Here is a 19,211-nt window from a genome sequence, read left to right as displayed (position 1 = left end):
AAGGGTTGGCCTAGAAGAGGGGAAGGAACTCTCTGAGGGTACAGACAAGTCTACTACCAGGCAACCTCGCTAATGGCCAGCTCAGTGTTTTGCACCCTGAAGATTATAGTTCTCATAGGATAGGCTGGCCTGAGTGGACATGGCTCCCTCTGAGCCTATAAGCACCAAAGGTAGGTAAGTGGCGGGGGGAGGGGGGTATTGATGAGCTGTGGGGAGCACTCAGCACCCCATCATTGCTCTGCTGTGAGAAGGTGGAATTTTAATCTTGGCCTGGCTCCCTCTCCTCCCTTCTCTCTTCTCCCCTTTCCCTAGCCAGCAGCCTTCTGGGCTGCCTCCCCCCAGCCAGCTGGTGTGTGCTCAGAAAATCCAAACTCATTTCCATGTGTGTGCAGGGGGATATAATCAACAAGGCCCCTTACCCAAGCAGAAAGAGAGGGAACATCCTGCATGCTTAGGACTCACTGTGAGGAGGCAGAGTCAGACAAGCTATAGGGTTTCTCTGCTCACCAGCTACATAGGGTTGAGCTACTGAAGGCTACCTGGTGATCCCCTGCAGGATCTAGGCCCAGTCCCTCTGCAGTCACCTGAGCAGCCAAGGAACTCTCCCATCAATTCTGCCCAAAGAGGACCAGACCCTTTACCTTGGCTTGTGCCTGAAGGAGCCATGGATGGGAAACCCACTTATCCATTGCTTAAGAGATGTGAGGAGGAGATAGCAGAGATGCATGTGAGCTTCCAGGACCCACACACCTACCTGGACTTGATTCACACACTGCAGACACCAGCTAAGACAGGGAGCAAGATACCCTCATCCCAGCCTCAGCCCCAGCTCTCTGCTCTGATCTACAGCCAGGAAAGCATTGTTACCAGCAAGTTTTGCTTTAACATTCCAAATTTTGTTTTCAGCTATCACCTCCATCTTCCTTAAGAGCCCCAAGATAACCCAACAGGCCAAAAGGGTAAATCAAGATGCCTCCACAGATAGTGCAGGACTAGGTTCCTGGTAGACTGGGTGGGCTTCACACTGCCCCATAGAGAGGATGGTTCAAGAGCCCCTCCCCAGGCCCAGAAGCCAGCAGCATGTCCTGGCCCAGGCTAGCCTTCAAGACTGACTTTTGTTTCCAGCCCAGGGCCTCATCTGCTGAGCTGTATGGTCCACAGTGTCTGCCCTCTCTGCAAAGGTAAGCAAATTCAGAATTAATGATAACATTACTCATGTGCACAGCAACTCACAACACACAACCCATTTCTACCTACATTCTCCCTGCAATCCTATATTCTCCCCTCAGTGAGAGAGCATAATTCCATGCTAGAGAAGGAAACTGAGGCACAGAGAGGGAGAGGGACCTGCTCAAGGTCAGCTAGTGGAGCCAAGATGGGAACCTGGGTTTCCTGACTCCAATGGCAATAGCTAACACTGAGGTTACTATATTCTGTGCACGTTTCTTAGTCTCATTTTAACTTATTTCATCTTCACAGTCTTATGAGATGGGTGCTAGTATTTGCCTCCTTTTGCAAGCAAGTAAACCAAGGAAAAGAGAGAGAATGTGATGTCCCCAAGGTCACAGTTAGAGAAGGGCTGAGATTAATGCTCAGGCAGTCTCTGGGGCCGACACTCTTCTACATCATAAAGCTCTTAAAGCAATGCACCCTTTTGCTGCTGCCTCGTATTAGGCTGGATTCTGGATCTGAATGACCCTTGGAAAAACCCAGACAAGGTCCCAGGTTACCAGGTGCTAGGCAGGAGGGTAGGCTAGGGTCTAGGTTCAGCCCTCCAAGCAACAAGGCAGCAGATGGAAACCGGGGCAGATGCCAGGGATTTTTTTTTTTTTTCTAGGCTGGGGTGGGGGTGAGCGGGTAGTGCTAAAGATCATCCCACCTCATGTCCCAGGGGGGGGCCTCTGGCTGGGCTCCTGCATGGCCAGCTCAGCACCTGCTTTACCACCAGCAGGCATCCCTGAGCCAGCCAATCTAGGGGCAAAGGGCCAGGGCCAGATGGCAGCCCACTCCTACTTCACTACAGACAGCCAGGGGAGGTGAGAACCAGGCCCACAGAAAGAGAGGGCAGCTAGACTATGGACATAGAGGAGAACAGGTACCCCTCTATGGGGTGGGGAGAGCACAGGACCAGTGTTTGTGTGTGGCCTCCCTGCCTGAGGCAGCATAGGGAAATAAAATAAGAATGGAACAGGTGGTGACAGGAACCTTAAACAAGAACAGGGCCACAACCCACACTCCCAGACAGTGATGGGAAATGGATCAGCAAAGGAAGCAACAGATGTGGATGCTGACAGGTCTGAGGAAGAGGCCATTCCTGTCCTCCTCTTCCCCATGACTCCAAATATGAGGGATCGCAGAAAGGAAGCCAAGATAAGAAATGATGTGGGGGTTCCTCTCTAGGAAAAAAAATACCTTGACAGGGTCTTCCCTGAAGGGCAGCTAAGGCACAGTCAAATCCAAGAAGGCTCCTCGGGGAATCAGAGAAATGGACACACACAGCCCTGAGGTTCACAGGCCTGAAGCAGCAGAGGCCCTGGGAGCCTTCCTCAGCCTTCCAAGCAAAGCCTTCCAGAGCCCTATTCAGAGTATTCCTCCATTCTCCAAGCTTCCTCTGACCCCCTCCTCATCCCTAATTCCATGGCTACACTTGGTTTCAAAGGAGTAACCCACCCCTAACAAGAGGCATGTGGGAGGTTAAAAATGGAGATATAAGGAACTCAGGCCCACAGACCCCTTCCTGCTAGATCCATCCCTGCTATGAGGCCTCAGAGCTTGGTGCCCACCTACGCCTTCTGGCTACTACTATCAACAGCAACTCTTACTGCCCCCCACCCCACTCACTGCAGGGGGCAGAGACCAGGGAGATCCTGAAAATAGTGAAAGCAGGTCAGATGGGGCTGGGAACCCTGAGAGGGCACATGCCCTGTCTACAGGGCAGTTGCTACTCAGTACCAGCCCACATGGCATTGAGCTTGTGGCAGGCGCGCCATCTGGTGGCCACCCCATACAGAGCAGCAATTTAGCAGAGTGTAGACAGACATACCTTGTGTATATTCCCAAGTCTTTCTGGAGACAAACTCCTCCCTCCACCCCACAATCCATCTCTGAGCCTCCATTCTCAGTGCCCAAGACCTGAGGCAGAACAGGATCTCGTGGGAACCATGTGGAAGCTATCTAGGAAAACAAAGTCTCCTGACACTTAGATATGGCTGGGAGGCTAAAAACAAAGTCCCAGCTTGGCCACTGACCCAAGTTAAGCAAGGCCCTGCCCTAGCCCAGGCCTCCATTTCTTTGTTTACAAACAGAGAAAGAGGAGCTAAAATAGCAGTTCTTCCTCCAGGCTATCTCTTATCTAAGCCAGAGATAGACAAAGCTTTCTCATTCTATCTTCTGCACTTCTTCTGGTTTGTAGGTTGAAATAAATATGCTTTTTAAACTATCCCTGCAACATAGAAGGTATCCCAAAACACTCCCAGCTCTGATGTGATACTTGGGCCTGCTGGGGCCACCTGAGCGAGGAAAAGAAATGCATGCAGACATGTGATCTCCCACAAACAGTTCACTTTCTTTCATAAATACAGTGATCTAAGAAACCCAATTCTTGAGATTAGAATTCTCAGCTATCATCCAGTCCAAACTGGGAGTGCATTACAACAGCCTTTATGGTGGTCATGCAGCCACTGCTTTCATACCTCCATTGACGATGAGCTTATCCCCACGGCAGCCTGGCCCATCTTGTTTAGCTCTGACACAAAGCCTTCTCCCCCAGAGGAAGATACCTCCTTCTCGCAGTGGTCCTAAATCTGCCCTCCAAGGCCACACAGACCATGTCTAATCTGTCTTCCTGGAATAGAGCCCTTTGGGGATTTTAACACAGAAGCCATATCCTTCTAAATCTACTTTTTCAGGGTAAATAATCCCAGTTCCAACTATGTCCTTCATGGGGCTTTGCTTGGTCTCTCTAATCCTGCTTGATTCCTAAGATATCAGTCAGTCATTTAACAAAAACTTCTACTGAGACCCTCCTAGGTGCTAAGCAGCCCAATTTGTGTCCACCTCCTTCAAAGACATAGTGTTGGACCAGAATGCCACAGCTAGAGGAGACTGGGCAGTAAGAGGGCTGGAAAGACTGACCTCATCCCTCCTGATTACAAAGGCATTGCCTTATTGAGCTGAGATACCAGGCTGTTAAATCCTGTTGATTTTAGCCCCGGGTCATCCTTGGGCCAACGCCCATCCAGTAGTAGCTTTCTGGAACACGGTGCAAAAGATTGAGTTTGAATCTGAGCCCAGGAGAAGAAATGAGACCCCATCCTCCATGAGAGCAATTGGTTTTCTAGTCCCCATCACAGGACCCTAGACTGTTCTTGTTCCTGTCCCTCTTGTTAGGATTGCCTCGTTATTAGGATCCTGATTCTGTTAGTCACCTATTCACCTGTCCAGCTGAGTGTCCTGACATCACTGATATAAAAATGGTCAATATCCATTCATATAAATTGAGGAAACTGTAAAACAGGACACAACTGAGGCTCCAAGAGATTAGGGTGTCTGGAAGAGATCATAACCTCAGTGGGTCTGACTTAGAAGCCTGATTCCCCTCCAAAATTCCAGCTGTATTGTCAGGATGGATGAGTGGTGAGCAGACCCTTCACCCTTTGAGTGGCTACCAGGACTGCCAGGCACAAGGCCCCAGGTGGGTGCATTGATGGGACTGCGCTGATACAATCCCACCCAAGCTCTGGAAAGGCCAGTTTCCCAGCACAGTCACGTCCCATTAACAGGAAGCACTTATCTGTAAATGGAAATAATATCTACTTCTCAGGATCAACTGAGATGGCATATGTGAGTGCTTAGCTCAATGGCTGGCACAGAGAGGGTACTTGATAAATGAGCACTATTGTACCGCATTGCTGTTAGCCATTTTTGCCAAGGTAGGGTAGGGCAGTGACTGGGTCTCAAGTATGGAGGAAGCTGAATCCTGTTACTGCAGAGCCTACAAGAGCCAGACAGGGACAGGTCCACGGAAATGAGGGGCACAGCCAAAGTGACCTAACCCCAGCCAGAGCAGAAGGGCTTGGACAGGCTGGGTAAGCAGAGAGGGAGACCTAAATAACCCCCACCACACTCATCCTCACCAAACATTTACTATCAAGGCCTGTGGCAGAGGCAATGTGGCCGCCTCAGGGTAGGGCTCTGAAAGCTTGATCTGGGGCCCAGGCCAGATGGGGCTGAGAAGAGGAGGAGAACCAGGGCCCATGTGCCCAACAAGCTGTGCCAGCCCAAATTTGAGTTATATCAGGAGAAGGGATCTGTTCAGAAAACACCCATCTCTAGATATTTGCATATTCTATTTCGGGGTCTCTTACCCACCCCACCCCCACCCCTTAGCTTCCTAGAAAAGTTTTTGTGATCAATTCCAATTTCACCTCTGCTGAACCGCAAAAACTCACTCAGTCCCCTCTCCACTCCAACTACCAACTAGAGTTCTCAGCCCTCCCTGCTTCCACCGCCCTCCCCCACCCCCACTCCCCAATTCAGGGCTCAACTCCTGCAACTGGACTCCAGTCCCACTGTGGCATCTCCCCAAGGTCACCATGGCTCAAGTTAGCAAGTCCAAGGTTAGCCCTTTTGTTACTAGGTTTCTCTGTGGCATCTCACACCACTGGCCAAGCCTTCTTGGTCCAGGCCTTCCACTCCATCAGCTTCTCCTGCTCTCACCTTTTCAAGAGCAGCAGATGCTGGCCTCTTCCATGTCCCATGTCCATTAGTCACCATTTCCTATAAAGTGGGTATGCCTACTCCCTTGGGCCTCTTCTCACATGACACAGGCCCAGTCTTCAACTTAAAACTTCCTGATCACTATCTACATCCTAGAAACACCCAACTGTCTACAAGACATCCTCACATGGCTGTCCCATGGCACCTCAAGCTTAACTTGTCCAAAATTGGACTTGCATTCCAAATTCCAACCCCAACCCCTTGTTCTTGTTGCACTACCATCTACACTCACATCCTGCCTGCCTCCTCTCTCTCCCTTCCCCTCTCCCCCCATCTAGTTTTTCACATCTCACATCCTTCCTCTCCTCCCAGTTCCCCTGCTAGAGTCTAGTCTAGGCCCTACCATGTTTCATCTGGAGGCAGGGAACCTCTTAGTTGGTCTCCCAATCCCAGCCTCACTTCCCAAAAATCCAGCCTCCACGCAGCTGTCAGATTATCTCATACACACATCCGGTCTCCCACTGCCCTTCCTAAAGCCATCCACAGGGTGCTCTTTGCCCTCAAGACTAAGCTCAAGCTTCTCAGCCTGATCAGACTCTGCACCACCTCCTGCTCCTCCACTACCAGCCCACACAGCACGTACACCTTCCTGCCCAATTCCCCCTCACCTTTCAGGTCTCAGCTTTAGATGTCACTTTCTCCAAGAAACTCTCCATCACACACAGAGCCCCTAACCCAAGTTAGCTCCCCTACCAGTGAGTCTCATGCCCACTGGACCAGCCGGGCTTGGTTCTCATCAGACATTAGCATAAACTCTGTTTGTCTGTTTAACTGTTGACTGTTTCTGGGAGCACAAGGATCTCATTTTTCTCACTTGGCACAAAATAGAGGCCGAATGTTTGTTGACAGGGTAAAGGGGAAACAGTGAGAAAGAAGTCCTTCGCCCGTGGAAAGCGCAGGCTCAGCAGGGGCACTTATCAAACTCAATGTATTTAAAACATGGCCACAGGGAGCAATGCAACTTGCCAAGACCCTGGAGGAAAGAGCTGACAAAGAAGGGAAAAGGAAGTAGTGGGGATGCTTAGTTCTGGGAAACAGTATAACTGGTATTTAGGGGTCGGTTACAGGGACAGGGCAGGGTTATCCAAATGTTCCACAGCATAATAGGGCAGGGAATTAAGGACCCCTGATATCTTTGAAGGCAGTCTCTTGGGGGCAGGGGGTGAGATGCCACAGAAAGGAAACCAGCTCTAGGTCAGCTGTATCATGGGGACAAGTGGGCTGTCAGCCCCATTTAACCAAGGCAGGCCATGAAGATGGAACTGGCCCTTGTTTCTACCACAAACCAGCCAGAGACATTGGGTTCAAAGACAGGTCTTCCTGGTTTCTGTCCCAACCACAAGAGGCAGTTGGGCTCTAGGCAGTCCACTGAGGCACAAATGGGTCTGGCCCCTGGTGGGTTTATTCTGTCTTCTCAGCCAACGCAAACACCTCTCAACATTAATTCTAGGATTGAGAGGGAAATGTGGAGAGACTTCACATTTTCTGGAGGAAGGGAAGAACACTGTGCCATTTAGGCTATTTCTGGAATAGTGCATCCTCCTATCTCCCTTCAGGAATATCACTGATACACTGGAGGTCATCCAAAGAGAAGAACAGAATGTGCTGGGGACCAACACTGGAGGTCAAGGAGCAAGTGAATCGCACTAGTCTCCTTGATGGAAGCCATGCTAGTGAAGCAGAGGGAGCAGAAAGGGGGCTGAGGGGTAAAGACTGGGAACAAAGTTCACAGTAGGCAGTCTTTACAAGTGGCAAACCTTTTGTCCCAGGTGACAAGCAGAAGCCAAATGACCATGGTTGTGATTCTATGAATGGAATGAACACCTGCCAAAGGCACCAGGCAAGAGCAGTCCTCTGAGCAATTTCCTACTGAAACACAATCTGAAGGGAAGAGTTTTTCTCCTGACAAAGTAGTCAAAGCACATGAAACCCACTCATTCAACTCGGACAAATCTGCAGTGTGGCAAGGAATGCAGTGCCAAGGGGAACGAGAGCTCGAGCAGATGGAACAGCAGCTTGGGGTTGGTGCCCTCTCTGCAACATAAAAGCTGAGACCGATGCCTGTTGTATTGTTGTTTAGTATAGTATTGTTATGTAAGTGCTCTTGTATTTACGCCTTCGGGACAGAGAAGAGTGACCTGCCTCCTGGCACAGTTCTGAGGCCTGTATTCAGGCATCATTACAGAACAGGCATCAAAGAATGCCTGGTGAGCCCTAGCCAGTTTGGCTCAGTGGAAAGAGTGTCATTCTGCGGATTGAAGGGTCCCGGGTTCGATTCCGGTCAAGGACATGTACCTTGTTGGAAATGTGCAAAGGCAACCAATCAATGTCTCTCTCTCACACATTCATGTTTCTGTCTCTCTCCCTTCCACTCTTTCTAAAAATCAATGGAAAAATATCCTCAGGTCAGGATTAACAAACAAAAACAAAAAACAAAAAAAGAAAAAGCCTTTAAAAAAAAAAAAGAGTGTCTGGTGAAACTAGGCTGGGAGAGGGACAAAGAATTTTTTTAGAAGCCTCTGAGAGAGGAATTGCTGTGGAGGGTAAGCTGCCCCCACCTGCTTCTCTGAAAGTGCACATGGCCCCTGCCTAGACTGTAGTCATCTCAGAAACACAAACCTCTTCTGGCCACAGCAGTAACACAGCAGACACTATGGAAACTGGGCAGCAGCCTTGCTCCAGCTTTAGGCACATCCTGAGGATGCCACAGCCCAGAGTACCAAAGGGGTCTGGGGACTATCACTGGAAACTTCTCCCGAAAGAGAATGTGGGCATCACACAGAATCCCATGACATGGAACTAAAAATCTCCACCCAGGGCCCACAAGCAGGGGCCAGCCCTGCTCCGATATTGCAGCACCAAGACCCACATATCATGCTTGCCCCACTGTTTCCACCAACACGGATCAGCCAGAAAGGCCAAGCACTGGACAAAGCAAAGGTCAACCATCAGGTGTATTAAGGAAAGGAGAGATGGGGCGCTTCCAGGAGTGCCTCCCATGGACAGCCACCTTGGTAGTTTGTTGGGGGTTAAGGAGGAGTTCATGGGGCTCCTCCGGCAAAGATGAGTTCCAGAGCTGCTTGGATGTCCCCCCCAGTGGCCTGTAGGGCCCGCAGGCTCAGTTCATCGTCCTGAATGCCCATGTCACGCAGCTGCTGCAGCTGGGGCTGCCACTGGCTCTGCAGAAAGACAGGATGAGGGAAAAACTGTTAGTTGGGATCCTACGGAGATTCACTTAGGGCTATCCTTTGAGATGAGAGAAAAGGGTGGGTTCCTATTGCAAACTCGCTGATTTGAAGTTCCATAGAACACAGGGTTTCTAATAAGACTACAAGAGAGGCTGTGGGTTCAGAGAACAAATTAAAAGTTTACCCAATAAAAAAATACAATTTTTTTAAAAAAATGAAAATTTTAACATAAGGATCAAAAGCATAAATTACTCAATGTCTGAAGTTCAAAAGATTACTTTCTCTCTCCTACTACATGTATAAACAGAAATAAACACGCACATGCATGAGGAGGAGTGAGGAGGATAAATTTTAAGATTGTTTTCTAGCATAATAAATAATGAAAAGTCTTAATCTCATCCACTCCCCTTATCCCTGATAACCAATTATATTTTGAGAAGACAAATATATATTCCTATATTTATACTTTTCTTATATTCCTCTTCTATATCTATACCCCTCTTTTTAACATTCTCAATGTATCCTGGACATCTCTCTATGGCAGAAAATAAAGAACTTTTATTCTTTCCTTCTTTTAGAGAAATGAAGAGGAGAGGGAAGGAGAGAAAGAGAGAGAGGAAGAGAGAGGGAAGGAAGGGAAGGGGGAGAGAGAGGGGAGAGGGGGGGAGAGAAAGGGGAGAGGGAGGGAGAGAGAGAGAGAAGAGAGAGAGAGAAACTTTGATCAGTTGCCTACCAAATATGCACCCTGACCGGGGAACAAACCCACAATAGGTATGTGCCCTCACTGGGAATGGAACAGCAACCTTTTGGTGCATGGAACAACACTCCAACCAACCGAGCCACCCAGCCAAGGACATAAAGAACTTTTTAATCCTATATAATAAAAGCCCAATATGCAAATTGTTCAACAGAGAGTTCAACTGCTTGCTATGACATGCGCTGACCACCAGGGGGTGGTGCAGAACATGGCAGGCTTTGGCGACATGGTGCTGGCAGCAGGCAACAGTGAAGGTGTGGCAGGATGGTGGAGCAGGTGAGTGGGCAGCACCAGGCCAAGGTGAGTGCGAGTGGGAGCCCAATCACCCCGCCAACGGCTGGTCGGTGGCAGCGGGGTGTGTGTGTGGGGGGGGGGGGGTGGTGGTGGCAGGGCCACCGCCCAGCTCCCAGGCACTGAGGGCATGTACAATAACTGGGCTATTTCCAACCCTTTGCCATTGAAACGACAATGGCAGTGGCTGACTCTGTACAAATGTCTTCTTCATGCATATACATCTCCAGGATAAATTCTGAAAAGTGAGACTGCAAGGAATTGCATGGCTTAGGGGCCATCTGTACTGCGCTTCCATGAATAGTCTATTCATGGCCTCTCCCCTTTTTTCTATGTAGACTGGGCGGCAGCCTTGCTCCAGCCTTGGGCACATCCTGAGGATGCCATCTGCACTGCACTTCCACGAATAGTCAATATGTAGTTGTTGGTCCTAATTTACTGGACCCTCTATGTATCAGGGTTTTTTCCCCCGCTGTATGAGATGTGTTAACAGATTTTTCCCCAAGTTGTTGTTACTTTGCCTATTTTTTAAAAATATATTTTATCGATTTTTTATTTTATTTTATTTTATTTTTTAACAGAGAGGAAGGGAGAGGGATAGAGAGTTAGAAACATCCATCAGCTGCCCCCTGCACACCTCCTACTGGGGATGTGCCCGCAATCAAGGTACATGTCCTTGACCGGAATCGAACCTGGGACCCTTCAGTCCGCAGGCCAACGCTCTATCCACTGAGCCAAACCGGTTAAGGCCAGACTTTGCATATTTTTGTTTGTTTGTTAGGATTGCTATGCATAAATTTTCACTTTTATAAACTCCTGGATTTTGACTTTCAGTTATGAAAAGCCTTCTTAAATTTAAGAGTTTAAAGAAATTAACCCACATTTTTTTTTCAGTACTCTCAAAGCTTTATTCTATCTCATGAAGGAGGTAAGTGAACAACTTAGGAAAAATTATGTGTTCATACTGTGGGAAGGAGAAGGTAGTGGGAAAGGAATGTAAATCTGTGCAGCCAGGAAGGCGGAAGATGTGGAAGGCTTTTAAAAAACCCACACAAACCAATTCTGACTCAGTTTACAGGCCTGATGGAACCACTCAAAGCTCCTGAGCTGGAGAGTGAGGTGAACAGGCTTCTAGCTGGGGAAGATGAAGAAATGGAAAAGAGCCCAGTCAGCGTGGCTCAGAGGTGACCTATGAACCAGGAGGTCACGGTTCAATTCCCGGTCAGGGCACATACCCAAGTTGTGGGCTCAATCCCCAATAAGGGGCCTGCAGGAGGCAGTCAATCGATGATTCTCTCTTATCATTGATGTTTTTCTCTCTCTCACGCCCTCTCCCTTCCTCTCTGAAATCAATAAAAATATATTTTAAAATAATAATAAATGGAAAAGACAAGCTGTCCATGGGTCCTGCTCCCATTCCCCTCACCGTCCACCTGGGCCGCATGGGATAGACAAAACCACATGGCTTGAACCTACTCTCTACCACTTCCTGGCTTATCGACCCTGACACGTTCCAGAAATGATGCTCATCCCGACACTTACTGTGAGCAGCAAAGAAAACAGTGAAGCAGACAGATGTGTATGAAAACATGCAATAAAACCCGATCTTCTAGTTAGCTGCTAAGGTGACCATGCCATGAAGCACAGCAGACGGTGTCACTCCCTGCTTGAAACCTCCCACGGCTCTCTAGTGATTACTGGATCAAGCCTAGTTACCTTACCAGGCACTCTGGTCCTCACGCTCAGGCAAGCACCTGCTGTCCTTTTCTCTGGCTCTATATCTCAAGATCTTCTCCACGAGGACACTACCTAGGGCCTTGCAGTTCTGAGTTTGTCACATGTCCCTGTTCCACACATGCCTGGACACCATCCCTCCACCCCAAACACCCCCTTCCCTGCCTGGTTAACCTCTAACTCAGCGGTTCTCAACCTGTGGGTTGCGACCCCTTTGGGGGTCGAACAACCCTTTCACAGGGGTCACCTAAGACCATCAGAAAACACATATATAATTACATATTGTTTTTGTGATTAATCACTATGCTTTAATTATGTTCAATTTGTAACAATGAAAATACATCCTGCATATCAGATATTTACATTACGATTCATAACAGTAGCAAAATTACAGTTATGAAGTAGCAACGAAAATAATTTTATGGTTGGGGGTCACCACAACATGAGGAACTGTATTAAAGGGTCGTGGCATTAGGAAGGTTGAGAACCACTGCTCTAACTAGTTCTTTGATAATCAGCTTAAACACCCCTTCTTCAGACAAGTTTTGTCTGACCTAGGCTATCACCTCAAGCCTGGGGCAAGCTTCTCACCCTGTTGCTCTGTTGCTCCCCAAGCTCAGTAACTAACTGCCCGACACCCTTCTGTGGCAGGAATATGGACAGCTCATCTCTACCTCGCAATGGGACCCAGGCCCAGGCTCAGTATTTACATGCTCAGTGCTCAGGCAATGCTCACAGAATGACAACTGACCAAAACTACCATAAGTATCCAAGCCAGGTGATCAGTGGAGTCAGGCCAAGGTCACTGGGTGCGGGAGAAGTCACAGGGACAACTGCCCCTGCTTGGAGTATCCTCCTGTTACACTACCATGCCTGGGCTGTTCCTGGAGTGAAGCATGCCAAGTGGGAAGGCCCCCAGAGAGCAGAAAAAAGCCTGGTATCCAAAGTAACCAGGAAAGCTGCCTGGGCACCAGGAGTGGGAAGACTGACCTGAAGGCTGGGCTGCCCAGAGGCCTGCAGGGCATGCTGCAGGGCTTGGCTGAAGAGGTCATTGGTGATGGGAGTCCCTGACTGGACACCAGAGGACAGTGGTGAGGTCCCCGAGGAATGGCCCTAGAGACAAAACAGTGGTCAAGGCCACCCTCAGAACCATCTCAATCTCCCAGCACATACCCACTGCTGTCACATCACCTCGCGGTGGTCCTGGGTGCCCAACTATTGCCTCCCAATAGGGGCCTGCATGAGACAACCACACAGAGGTACCTAAAGGCTCGTTAGATGGGCAAGAAGGGCTCCATTCTTTTCCGCTCCAGGGAAATGAAATTGAGCCCCCAACCTAACCTAGGACCCCAGCACTGGAAGCTGGAGTGACTATCACTAGGAACACTTAGGCCACTGAGGGCTGGTCCCTGTCAGGGATGGGGAAGCGCACTTTATGTGAGGGAGGTTGTCCTGAACTACTAAGAGGAGGATCAATCAGGACTGTGCTACACCCCGACATTTGAGCCCTAAAGGCAAGTGAGAAAAAGGTCTCACAGTGAGAAATGAGGGTCCAGGCAGAGTTCAGCTCAAACCAGATCTAGGACCAGGTTCAGCAAGGGCAAATCCATTCTGCCACTGGGGAGTCTCTCTCCTGGGGCCCAGCCTCCATCTTCCCGCCCTCTCTCCATACCTGGGTGCCAGGAGTCGGTGTGTGAGAGCTGCTCTCTGGAGTGCTGGCCAGGGCCAGGGCAGTGGCCAGCTCGCTCTGGGTGATGGGCCGGGGTCCGGCAGCTCCACTGTACCCCAAGGACGCTGGGCGGGAGCTGGGTGTGCTGCTAGAGGGCATGGACCTGGCTCTCTGGAGAAGAGAGGCACACAGAATCAGGAAAGTGGCCCTGTGACAATCTCAGATACCCTCTCAGCCCCCGCTGCCAAGTTCAGAAGCAATAATATGACATAGACTTGGCCACTAAAGGGCCTATGACTACCTCACAGCTTGGGCTCTGGGTTCCAGGGAGGAGAGCATCCCTGGCACCAGGTTCCCCAAAGGGCAGGCAGCCAGGCCACTTACTGGGTGAAAGTCGTCCTCATCATCAGAGAGCCCCTCAAACAGGAAACCACCTGGAGGAGGGAGAACAGATTTCAGGAAGAAGAACAGAAAGACCCAGGCATAGCTCCAGAATCTCAGTTCAGATACTCTCCAAATTCATATTTTCATCTCTCTCCTTGGAAAATGACAGAACAGATGCACTCCCAGACTCAAACCGAGAATTCCCAAGGAACACCCTCTGCCAGTGCTATACATAGCTGCTGAGTAAAGCATTTTCCTGAGCTACTGCCGGCTCCTGAGGGGGCCTGCATAACACCCTCCTGGGACTCACCTGGCATGTCCCAGTAAGAGCTGGAGGGCGTGCTCCGGGAAGAGGAGTCCGCCCCCGGCAGCGGCGTGCTGCCTGCCACCGAGTGCAGAACCAGGACAATGGCATTGACTAGGGCTGGGTGAGCAGGTACCAACCTGGAACAGGAGCAGGAAGAAACCCAAGTGTGAGTAAGGAGGGCACCCTCATCATGACAAAAGTCTGGGTGGCCCTCCGAACTATCAGACCACCTGTGCCTGCCCTTAAATTCCTGTCTTCAGCACCTCCTTCCAGTTCACTTTGTCCTCTTCTGCTCTGTCCCTAGCAACAGTGGCAAGGCCTTCAGTCCTGGGATCTATTGTAGATGCCTCACCTTCCCTTGGGCATGATAGGATAGGACAGCCTCAGAGGCTCAGGGGTCAGTTTCTGGTCTCAACTCTAGCACTACTTCCCTGGGCCATCTTTGACAGGTCCCTTCTCTTCCCTTGGGGAGTAGGAGAGGGAGAGCTGTTTTCTTCACTTGCAAAATAGAGACATAACCTCTGCCGGCCCTTACAGCTCTAAGACAATAAGGATTGATACACTTGCTTCCTTCCCCAGCTTCTTGTCCTTTAAAGAATCCTTCATAGCTACTGAATGAGAGCTAATCTAAGCCTAGCCCACAAGGCCACCTCCCTCAGACCCTGCTTCACCTCCACAGCAATAGGTGTTCCTGCCCTTGGTCTTGTTGTTCCCACATAGCATTCCTGCTCTTTCTCACCTCCTGACATATTTAGAAGGTAGACTTGGGGATAGACAGGGACTGGGCTCCACGAGCAGAATCCAGGGCAACAATCAGGCTCTGGCGCAACCATATGAGGAGAAATAGGGAACTCTGTAGTAAGATGGGTATACTTACGTATCAAGCATGTTGGGATCAGCAAAGACAGAGAAAAGGTCCTTGTCCTGGAGAACCCCTAAGGAGGATAGGATTCACCTCAGAGACTGAAACTTAGCCAGATCCAGGAGGAAGAAGAGCCTCAGAGCAACTGGCTCCACGGGGACACAAAGCACCCCATGTAAGAAGTGGAAGAAACAAAACACCAAGCAGCACGACTGAGTGCCCGCCACCCTCCCTGCACTTAAGTCACATACTGTGTGCTGACACGCCAGCTTCTTTTCCCCATATCTCTGGGTTCTTCCTTATCCATCAAGGTGTGCAGGAAACCTTCCCTGATTACTGTGGTTTGGGCTAACTGCTGCCCTCATCTGACATCCTTACAGTCTGATTTATGATGTTAGTTAGGCCATGATTTCTCTGAGGGACTGACAGCTCTTGGAAGGCTAGGTATATGGAACACATCTTGGTTCTCCCCTCCCCCAACAAGACCAGTGATTCTTCAAAAGATGGTCAAGAGTCTCTTTAGGGTGATTGCCACTTTCTGGTTTCTGTTTCTTCAACAACTCCTATAGCCTCAAGTTCAGTTCTGTACTTACCAAGAGCAATGGGATCACTGCTGAGGCCTGGGGTGGCTACAATGATCTGATCCAGAGATTCCTTATTGCTGAGCATCTTAAAGACCTGCAGGAGAAATGAGGAGGACTGAGTACTCCAACCAGCTCAATCCACTCAGCAAATTCCCACCCTCCGCTGAAGTGCTCCCTCCCTCTAAGTGCTGCATATGCAGCACCACAGTAAAACAACAGCCCCAGGAAATAAATGAACCTCTTACTTCTCTGAGATTTCGGCTTACTGGAGGGGAAACAATTTTTTTTTAAAGGCAGTATCACAGTAAACCTTCCATCTCTAGTCCTTCCTCCATCTATACTTCTAAAGCTTCCAAAATTAAAAGCTCTCGTTACAAGCCAATAACAAAGCTTCTTTTGGTCCCAAGTTATTTTATTTTATTTTATTTTTTGGTTAATCCTCACCCGAGGATATTTTTCCATTCATTTTTAGGAAGGAAAGGGGAGAAACAAAGAGAGAAGCATCAATGTGAGAGAGACACACCGATTGGTTGCCTTCCAGGTCTGGCCTGCAACCAAAGTGCGTGCCCTTGACCGGAATCAAACCCAGGACCCTTCAGTCCGCAGGCCGATGCTCTATCCACTGAGCCAAATCAGCTAGGGCCCAAGTTCTTTTTAATCACTGTAGAATTATCATTTCATATTCATAGGGAAGTTTCAGCTGTCTTACTTTTTTGCTTATCAACTCTCCTATAGAAAGACATCAGTGTATTTCCCAGTAAGGAAATCCAGGGAAGGAGCAATGGGCAGGCAGTTCAGACAAATTCCAAGAATGAGGCCCAGGAGAAACCATATGCGGATCCTTTGGCTGTAATCATATTCATTCTGTGAGGCCAATATCAGGAGAGGTTGTATCATTTTCATTAGATGGAAATCAACAATACCTAGCTGATACAGCCTCTTTGGGGGAAGATGGGGGTTGGAGGGGACTCTACTGAGACCCACACACGGCAAAAACTTCTCAAGGAACTCTTTGTAGCCATGGCAACGGGCTCCCAGCTCCCACTCTACACCACTCTCCAACATTCACATTCTCTCTTGCAGGCCTGGCAAGAGTCTTAGGCAGGGGGCTGTACTACAAACTCACCGCCTCCCTGTAGGAAGAGCTGCTGTGCAAGGCAGTGTGCAGCACCCGGAACTCCCGCAGGGCAGCCACTTTGTCCACAGGTTCTGTGGATAAGACACACAATTAACCTACAGCCCAGGCCCTGCCAGTGCTGCAGACACAGAACATGTGTCCAGGTACAGCTTGTTCTGCAGGTTCCCTCCCTCATCATCCCACTAAGAATGTGAATGCCCACTCAAGAAAACCCATTTATGACACAGATGTAAAAACTGCCCTTTTAAGCATCTTCAGTGATAATTAGTCCAAGTTCTAGGAGAGGGGAATCTTATCACATGCAAGAAACTGTTCTGATCAACACCCCACTGCAGGAATTCTAGACTTCTTACACAGGTATAACCAACTCAGTACTTTACACAATGCTTTAAAATACTAAGCGCTGCAAGCCATTTGAACAATATAGAGCTACACCAAGCATGTCAAACTCAAAGGCTAACATGGGCCAAATAAACAAGGTTTAAGTTTATGTGGGCCGCAAAAAAAAAAAAAAAAGCTTCAATTTTCATAGAAACGTAGGTTTATTTCGATCGAGATATGCTGAATACAAAGGGCTGAAATAAATGAGTAATCGTTAACATATAATAGAACATTTTAATAAAAATTAATATTTTTTCTTAAACATTAACTTACCAGACACTGAATTACACAAATTAATAAGCGTAATGCAAATAAACATGTTTCTTGTTCTCCGAAAGTGAAATATTTCCTGTTGCGCACCCCAAACAATTCAGTACAAGACTAACGGCGTGGCAATCGGCTAAAATATTCGCTGCTAGTATTAGTGGAGAGAAATGGTGCGCCTGCACATAAGGCGTGTACGGGAAATGAATGAAACACCATTATGGTAATCAGTCATTAGCGAACGTTTTAGTTCATTATTAATAATTATGTATAACAGGATATTGTAAAAATTATGAAATTTTTATTAAAATGTTTCTTACATACCGTTGTACTGGCTGGGGCACAAAAATATTTGTTGTGGATCACATGCGGCCCGCAGGCTGCGAATTTGACATGCTTGAGCTACACTGACACAATATGTTAAAAAAAAATATTGTTTTCTCTTTGATATTTTCTTTCAGGCTTCCTTAATATTTTGAATTTTTTTAAAAATACAAGAGGGAGCCCTAGCTGGTTTGGCTCACTGGATAGAACGTCAGCCTGCGGACTGAAGGGTCCCAGGTTCGATTCCGGCCAAGGGCATGTACCTTGGTTGCAGGCACATCCCCAGTAGGGGGTGTGCAGGAGGCAGCTGATCAATGCTTCTCTCTCATCGATGTTTCTAACTCTCTATCCCTCTCCCTTCCTCTCTGTAAAAAATCAATAAAATATATTTTTAAAAAATACAAGAGGGACCAAGAATATATACTGTACTTCTAGGATTCTTAACAAACTTTCATCACATGCTTGATATCGGGTTTCACTAGGACTCAAAGTTCTTTCTTTTATTTCTGGACACTATGAATCACATATATGGGAAAGTTTAGCAGTTGTCTTAGTTTTACTTGGTTGCTTTACTACCTAGGACATCAGCCCATTTCATAAGTGTAGAAATGTAGGTAAAAGAAGGGGGAGTATGTAAAAAGTTCACTCTGGGTCACACTTTTAAAAGTGTGGTCACCCTCACCTAGGATAGATACTAGTGATTGTGTAGATTGTACACTGTCAAACTACAGGGGCATCACCATGTAGAACCACATCTTTACCTATAGTTCTAATTGTGAGAATTATCTCTCCTGAAAATATTTATCTTAAGTAAATTACCTAATTTATTCATTCAACAAACACATACTAAGCATTTACTCCATGCTTAATTTTGGGCAAGGCACAGAATGTAAAAAATAAGAGTTCTTGACATCAGGGAACTCTTAGGACAGCAGGAGAAAGAAGACTAGATCAAACAAAAACCACACTATTACAAAATACCATGCTGAGGACCTCAGCAAAGATGCGGACCCCAGCACTAGGAACAGGAGGCAGATAGCCATTACTGAGAGGGACAGCTAGGACACAGAGTTGTCTCCCAGGAGAGACCATTTGAGAGGGTATTTAAGGAAGAGCTGATGTTTATTAGAGAGAGAAGGTAGTCCACGTTTAAGCAAGAACATGTGTAAAGGCATGGAGAAATAATATGAGGTGCTCTGAAGAAACAGCAAGTCTTTTGTTGTGGCTGGAGCTTGGGGTACACATCCCTGCTCAAACAGGAGGCTAAGGGAGATCCTGAAGAGATTTGTAACCTTACAGGGAGAAACACCAAAGGGATCCAGGTGGGAAAGGAAGGTCTGACAGATTCTCCTCCTACAGATGCTAATCTGGCAGGGAAACAAAATGTGCTTCCTTTTGGAAGAGCACTCAAGGATACAATATCTAAAATGCTGTCACAAAACAGTTTTTTTTTCCAGGTCTAAAGGTTATTTTTACTTCCTAACAAGAAGTCCATTTGTTTCCAAAATAAATCTCCAGGCAGAGGGGGGAGGAAAAGGACTCTTTATACA

General features: G+C 48.0%; 1 protein-coding gene across 5 annotated transcripts in view; it reads right to left on the bottom strand.

The window, feature by feature from the left end:
- Nucleotides 1-8,714: 8,714 nt before the first annotated feature.
- The window catches only part of UBL7 (ubiquitin-like 7), a 15,862-nt gene continuing 5,365 nt past the window's right edge, over nucleotides 8,715-19,211 (bottom strand). For all 5 annotated transcript variants that reach the window (XM_005882781.2, XM_005882778.2, XM_005882780.2 and 2 more), the window contains 8 exons: nucleotides 16,681-16,763; nucleotides 15,564-15,648; nucleotides 14,986-15,043; nucleotides 14,112-14,245; nucleotides 13,802-13,851; nucleotides 13,421-13,588; nucleotides 12,739-12,861; nucleotides 8,715-8,957 (listed from right to left, as the gene is read on the bottom strand). In XM_005882781.2, coding sequence (XP_005882843.1) covers nucleotides 8,820-8,957; nucleotides 12,739-12,861; nucleotides 13,421-13,588; nucleotides 13,802-13,851; nucleotides 14,112-14,245; nucleotides 14,986-15,043; nucleotides 15,564-15,648; nucleotides 16,681-16,763 — 839 coding nt within the window. In that variant the 3' untranslated portion in view covers nucleotides 8,715-8,819. The remainder of the gene's footprint in view (nucleotides 8,958-12,738; nucleotides 12,862-13,420; nucleotides 13,589-13,801; nucleotides 13,852-14,111; nucleotides 14,246-14,985; nucleotides 15,044-15,563; nucleotides 15,649-16,680; nucleotides 16,764-19,211) is intronic.

Source organism: Myotis brandtii, unplaced genomic scaffold (genome assembly GCF_000412655.1).
Source record: "Myotis brandtii unplaced genomic scaffold, ASM41265v1 scaffold74, whole genome shotgun sequence".
Lineage (NCBI taxonomy): Eukaryota > Metazoa > Chordata > Mammalia > Chiroptera > Vespertilionidae > Myotis > Myotis brandtii.
The sequence above is the reverse complement of the archived record's forward strand: the minus strand, read 5'-3'. Positions and strand labels throughout refer to the sequence as shown.